At 33.6% G+C, this 7,330-nt stretch overlaps 1 protein-coding gene across 1 annotated transcript; it reads left to right on the forward strand.

Moving 5' to 3' along the window:
- The first annotated feature begins 477 nt into the window (after window positions 1-477).
- LOC141705679 (protein FAR1-RELATED SEQUENCE 5-like) lies at window positions 478-3,754 on the forward strand. The gene is made up of 4 exons (XM_074508569.1): window positions 478-1,650; window positions 2,197-2,455; window positions 2,557-3,113; window positions 3,586-3,754. The coding sequence occupies exons 1-4, from the start codon at window positions 1,217-1,219 to the stop codon at window positions 3,752-3,754; spliced, it is 1,419 nt and encodes a 472-aa protein (XP_074364670.1). The 5' UTR covers window positions 478-1,216.
- Window positions 3,755-7,330: the final 3,576 nt, after the last annotated feature.

Here is a 7,330-nt window from a genome sequence, read left to right on the forward strand (position 1 = left end):
TGAGGACATATCGTGCATGTTAATAATCTAGCTAGACATTATATGGTATAAACTGCAAAAGTCAAATCTTGTGTCTTCAAAAATATAAAATTCTGTATTACTTTTTTCCATTATAACACACATATATATATATATATATCATTCTTTCTTTACATATATGCTTTTATTTAATATAGAATATATAATTAGAGGAAAGTTCAATGGAGTCCTAGTTTAATTGGAGACTTGGAGTCCTTAATCCTGACCATTCATTTCTGCTTAATCCTACGGTCATTATTTATAGTGTTTTTAATTCTTAATTAATAATTATAGGATTATAAAGATTCAGTATTGTCGTGACAGTTACATCAACGTGGTTATGGGATTCACTATCTTGTTTGTAGATATGAACTTACCTATCCGACTTTTTAGTATCCCACCTATTCTTATTCAACATCTAAACACTGGACTGGTTTTGCATTCTCCATTCTTTTACTCCTTGATTAAACCGTTGATTTTTTTTGGTTTAAAAAAGCATGACTATGACTAACGTTGAAGAATCAGGTAAATCATCAGTAATTGATTTAAGCATAATCGTTTTTGATATACTATGTTTTGAATACAAATGTTGCAGTATCCTAGTGTGTTTCAATTAAAGAACCATTTATAGTGTTGTATTAATTAATTTTTTGGTTAAATATTAGGTTCTCAATCCCATCCTCATATTGAAAGCTCTGACTCTGAACAATCGGAATGTGAAAAAGATTCCGAAGAATCAGAATGTGAACAAGATTCTGAACAATCAAAAGGGGAGACCAGTAGTGAAAGCTCAGATGAAGATTTGGAGGAATCAAATAATGAAAATGGGTGTGAGTCTACATGTTTTGTTTCCGTGGATGGTAGAGAACTTTGGACACCAAAATGTGACAACAAGCACAAACCACAAACAAATCAGTATTTTTCAACTTTTGAAGAAGCTGTTAAATTTTATAAGGAATACGGCCGCGCTTGTGGATTTGCTGTTCGAAAGTCGACTAAGAGAACTAATGGTCGTGGTACTTTATTGGCCAGACATGTTATTTGTAACCGTGGTGGCAATCCAGATAGGAGCACTTGTAAAGTATCAAGTGAAACTATTGGGAACGGGCCGAAGAAAACCAGACGAACAACATCTCGTAGATGTAATTGCAAAGCTCGGATAGTTTTGAAACCTGTAGGAACCGGAGGTTTGGTTATAATGGGTTTTAACGAAGAACACAATCATCCTCTAGCATCTGGAGCTGAGAAAATGTTTTTAAAATGCAACAGGAATGTATCTGTTCCTCACCAGAACCTTATAATGGATTGTGCAAGAGTCAATATAGGTGCAACAAAAGCATTCTCTTTAGCAAAAGAACGAGCTGGATCATATGAAAAAGTGGGTGCTACGTTAACCGATTTTAAGAATTTTGCTAGAGACGTAAAAGCTCGTATTGGAAAGCATGATTCTGATATGATTTTGGCCAAGTTTAAATTAAAGAAGGAGAGCTCTCAAAATACATTTTACTATGACTATAAGGTTGATAGGAAGGGCCACTTGACCGGTCTTTTTTGGACAGATGCAATTGGGCAAGCAAATTTTGATGTGTTTGGCGATATAGTTTCATTTGACCCTACTTTTCGGACTAATAGGTAAGTACATATATTTCTATCTTTTATTTACTTGCCAATGTACAATTTTATTAAATGAAAGTCTATACTAGTTTGTGAGGTATCCATTTCATTGACGTGTTTTTGTTCCTCAATTAAACTAGTCAGTGTGGTACGTTATAATAACTTGTACATAATTATGTACGATTATAACTTAGAACTTGAAAAGATTAAATTCTAAATATCCACTTTAATTTATATATCCTTCTTTAAATGGTCATCTATTCTTATGCTTCTTACCGGGGACATCATACATTAAAAAATTTGAAGGTTAGTAATATATTAGTGGAATGTTTGATGCTAGTTATTATCTTGGCAGATTTATATAACAGAATATTGTTCTATATGTGAATTATAAAGCATAAATACCCCATGCTCGCATACATATTTACATTTTAGCAGTACATGTGATTACAAACAATTGTACTTAGAATTATGTAATATTATAGAGTTTATTTTAAATGCTCCACTTGAGATGCACATATATAGTATGATGTCTGATTTGTGTTGCTTCTGCTCATATGGCAGATATAACATGGTATTTGTACCTTTTACCGGTGTTAACAATCATTGGAAGAATGTTACGTTTGCTGCTGGTCTATTGGCGAAGGAGAATTATAAAAATTTCAAATGGCTCATTAATACTTTTAAGAAAGTAATGGGTCGTGCCCCCCGTTGTGTAATTACAGATCAGTGTGCTGCCATTAAAAAGGCTTTAAATAAGTGGTGGCGTCAAACAAAACATCGACTTTGTATGTGGCATATCATGAATAAGTTACCGACAAAGGTAAATTAAATTAATAAGTATGCATCTTTTAAATCATATGCTCATACATAAATCTTATGTCAAGTTTTTTCATTATTTTTTTTTTATTTTTTTTTATTAAGGTTGGTCCTGCTCTAGCTTCAGACAAGAAATTTATCCAGAAATTGAAGTCTGCAGTTTATTCAGATCATTTAACGCAAACAGAGTTTGTGGAACGTTGGAATGATGTCATTGTAGAATATAAATTGGAGTCTAATCCTTGGTTGACTGAAATGTTCAACAAACGCAATGAATGGATTCCAACTTATTTTTCAGACATAGAAATGGCTGGTTTGCTAAGAACTACTTCAAGGTCTGAGAGTTCTAATAGCTTTTTTCAGCACTTCCATGAAGGCGGTCACACATTAGTAGAATTCTATTCTAGTTTTGAGAGTGCCATGGACAAGCAACGTCTTAAAAATGCCGAAGATGACAAGAGATCTGATCAAATACCTTTCACTGATACCTCAATGAGCATTGAAGTAGATGCATTTAAGTTGTATACACTTGAACTCTATTATCTTGTCAGGGAAGAGATCAAAGCAGCTTGTTATCATACTAGTATGCCAGATATTACAAGAGATAATGAGCATCGTTATTTTAAAGTTAAAGATGATCTACTACATGATAAAATTTTGAGGTATATTTCAGAATAGTCATTTCTCTATGGAAATATCGTAATATACTTAAGTTTTCCTGCATTATTATATGAATCTTCAATCTTATTTATAATTCATACTTTTGAGTTTAATGTCTATGACCTATAGTATGTGTTCGTGCTATATTTTGGTAGTTTTGTGAAATCTTAGGTCTTCACTCTTATTCATGTTTCTCAGTGGTTCTGATGTCATTCGACACTGCCTTAGTATAGCATCTGACAACACGTGATGCTATTTCTCACTTAGTCGACACATGATATAGCTCTCTTCTGGCAAATTTGTTATGATATTAGTGTTTGAGCTACTTTGTTCCTTATTGTGAACAATAGAAAAACAATTTTTTTAGAGTTTTGAATAATAATATATATCACCTCAAAGTTTGTCCCCTTCTCAGGTTTCAGTTAGACTAAGTGACAACTATGTGCAATGCAACTGCAAATTTTTCTTTCAAAGAGGTTACCTATGCAAACATGCATTTGCTGCTTTGCATCAGTGCGGTGTCAAGCAGATACCTCGTGAATTTGTAAAGCCACGCTGGACAAAAAATGCCTTGAAGCGTCACTCATTCTCGGATCATCCCAAGTTGATGCTCTTTTCGAAAAGAGGGACAAAAAGAAGTTAAAAAGGACAAGGGCATGGTTTGAATTTCACAATTGTATGAATCATGCTGAAGAAGATGAGGAAAAGTTGGATTCAGTTATCACAGGCTTGCAAACAATTGCTTCTTCAATAACAAAAGATAGTGATAATAACATGGATCAGGGTAATGCTGAAAGAGTTGATAAGTTTATTGGCCCTATTCCAGATACGGAAATATCTGTTCAAATTCCACATGTAAGCAGAAACAAGGGAAGTGGCAGCCGGATTAAGAGCAGTCGGGAGATTGCAATTGAAGCAGGGAAGCGGAGGACGTGTAGTCGTTGTAAATTAGCAGCAGGCCACAATGCACGAAGTTGTCCACTAAACAAAGAATGTACTTAATAGATAAAAATTTGTGTTTGTACCGATGTTCATATGGAGTTTGGATGATTTTCAATATTGACTATTTCCTTTTTTATTCATGTGCACACCAAAATATTTTCGGTAACTTTTAGTAATACCTAATTATTTATTTGCAGATCATATATTTTTATTTGCAGATTTTTTTTACTTGCAGTACATAGATTGTTGGGTGCAGAACATTGTTTCGTGGGTGCAGAACTTAAAAATTAAGAAGCTTAAAACGTGAAAAATCAGCAGTGTCAAGATTTAATATCTTTGTAATTGTCAAGTATTAAGTTGTATTAATAATAATTCATGGTCATGTTCGTTTCCGGTCGAGAAGTATCTCCATTCTCACTTTTAATAATATTGTTTGTTTTTTTTGGTTTTCGGCTTATTTTTACAGCAATTTCACCATAACAAGTAGCCATTTTTCAGCTGCGTTTCGGGTCAGATTTTGGCGGGTTATTAATCATTTTTCAGCAGTGTTTCTGGTTATTTTCTGTTGTGTTTTTCATCAGTTTTGTGCAGTGTTTCTAATCATTTTTCAGCAGTTTTTCTGACAATTTTCTGCAGCGTTTCTAGTCAATTTTCTGCAGATTTTTTTTTTTTATCATTTTTCAGCAGCACTTCTAAACATTTTTCTGCAGGTTTTGAATTATTTTTCTGCAGATTTTCTGAAATTTTTATGGGATTTTTCAGCATATTTTCTAAAGATTTTCAGGTGCTTTTGGAGCAGATTTTCTGGTATTTCACAGGAGATTTCAGCAAACCAAGTAGCCATTTTTCAGCTGCATTTCGGGGCATATTTTGGCGGGTTTTTGATCTTTTTTCAGCAGTGTTTCTGGTAATTTTCTGCCGTGTTTGTCATTAGTTTTGTGCAGTATTTCTGATCATTTTTCAGCAGCTTTTCTGACAATTTTCTGCAGCATTTCTAGTCAATTTTTCTGCATATTTTTTTATCATTTTTTCAGCAACACTTCTGGACATTTTTCTGCAGATTTTGAGTTATTTTTTCTGCAGATTTTCTGAAATTTTTATGGGATTTTTCAGCAATTTTTCTGAAGATTTCAGGTGCTTTTGGAGCAGATTTTCTGGTATTTTCACAGGAAATTTCAGCAAATCAACTAGCCATTTTTAAGCTGCCTTTGGGGGCAGATTTTGACGGGGGTTAGTAATCATTTTTCAGCAGTGTTCTGGTTATTTTCTGTTGTGTTTTTCATCAGTTTTGTGCAGTGTTTCTGATCATTGTTCAGCAGTTTTTCTGACAATTTTCTGCAGCGTTTCTAGTCAATTTTCTGTAGATTTTTTTTTATCATTTTTCAGCAGCACTTCTAAACATTTTTCTGCAGGTTTTGAATTATTTTTCGGAAGATTTTCTGAAATTTTGTATGGGATTTTTCAGCATATTTTCTAAAGATTTTCAGGTGCTTTTGGAGCAGATTTTCTGGTATTTTCACAGGAGATTTCAGCAAACCAAGTAGCCATTTTCAGCTGCGTTTCGGGGATATTTTGGCGGGTTTGGATCTTTTTTCAGCAGTATTTCTGGTAATTTTCTGCGTGTTTGTCATTAGTTTTGTGCAGTATTTCTGATCATTTTTTCAGCAGCTTTTCTGACAATTTTCTGCAGCATGTCTAGTCAATTTTCTGCATATTTTTTTTATCATTTTTCAAGCAACACTTCTGGACATTTTTCTGCGATTTTGAGTTATTTTTTCTGCAGATTTTCTGAAATTTTTATGGGATTTTTCAGCAATTTTTCTGAAGATTTCAGGTGCTTTTGGAGCAGATTTCTGGTATTTCACAGGGAAATTTCAGCAAACCAACTAGCCATTTTAAGCTGCCTTTCGGGGCAGCTTTTGACGGGGTTTTGATCATTTTTCAGCAGTGTTTCTTGTAATTTTATGCCGTGTTTTTCATCAGTTTTGTGTAGTGTTTCTGATCATTTTTCAACAGCGTTTCTAGTCATTTTTCTGCAGATTTTTTTATCATTTTTCAGCAACACTTCTGGACATTTTTCTGCAGATTTGGACATGATATTTCAAGAAAAATCCTATTTTATTTGTCTTAGTTGGATGTAACTATATTTAGCAAGAATATTTTCTTTAGAGTTGCAATGCTTAAAGGTAATATTTCTTTAGTCAAATTCAATTTTTTTTATTAACAAACTAGTTTTGGTGTGCAGATTATCAATGCACTTCTAAGCCACAGAGAAATCCCGATACAGAAGACATAAACTAATTATGAGAAAACGCTCTTGATACTGCAGTAAAAACTAATCAGTTAACCCCAACAAGGCCATGGATCCTGGTCTTGTCTCTGACATAAAATCTGAAGACTACATCAGTTACCTTTGTGCCATGAACTAGACAATCATGCTTTTTGCACGAAGAACTGAGTTTTCATGTGAAAATTCAACTCTTGATTTTTCTTTAGCGGTTTATGTGGTGCAGAACATTTGTTTTGTTTGGGTGCAAAACATTTTTCATTTTTCTAAATATTGGTGCAGAATTTTAATACAACTTATATGGCTTGTAGCGGATAGTACAACATAAGCAAGAGGTATTATTATTATCATGCTTGTTGATGACTGGTACATCACTACCACTAAATTAAAATCCATCTGAATTAAATTCAAACTGGTATACCTATAAATTTCCAAAGTAAATCCAAGGTCTACAATTTCCATCAATACAACCAAATGAAAGCAAAATGTTACAGTATAATAGTAGAGCTTAATGCTATCAGAATTAACATTCAATCCGCACAACAATAAAAACTCAAAGTACATTTGTTTTTCCTTAGCCGGTCATGCAACCAAGATTTTTCCCTTAGCCAAATTTGCAGCTCCTTCCAAAGTACCATTCTTTTTGGTATTTTACTCCATTCAACAGACCGTGACAATAGATCATGCTTAATTTTTTCAGCAGTGCTTGTTGGTTTTCCTGCATAATGACACACATTTTAATTCATTTATTTTACTACAATGTACATTAACATTAAATAGAAGTTAAAAACGATAAATATACATTTCCGCACGGAGAGCCACCTTCCAGGCACACATGCTGCCCATGGTATGTTCTCCATGTGGTGCTCATTACCAAAGATAGCCGCAATCAACAAAGTTCATGTTCTGTTTGCCATCCCATCTATGAACTCTGGGTTGCAAATTATTAATCTCGCTCCCCTCTCTTTGGCAGGTCATAAATTGAAATCC

Source organism: Apium graveolens, unplaced genomic scaffold (assembly GCF_009905375.1).
Source record: "Apium graveolens cultivar Ventura unplaced genomic scaffold, ASM990537v1 ctg9213, whole genome shotgun sequence".
NCBI lineage: Eukaryota > Viridiplantae > Streptophyta > Magnoliopsida > Apiales > Apiaceae > Apium > Apium graveolens.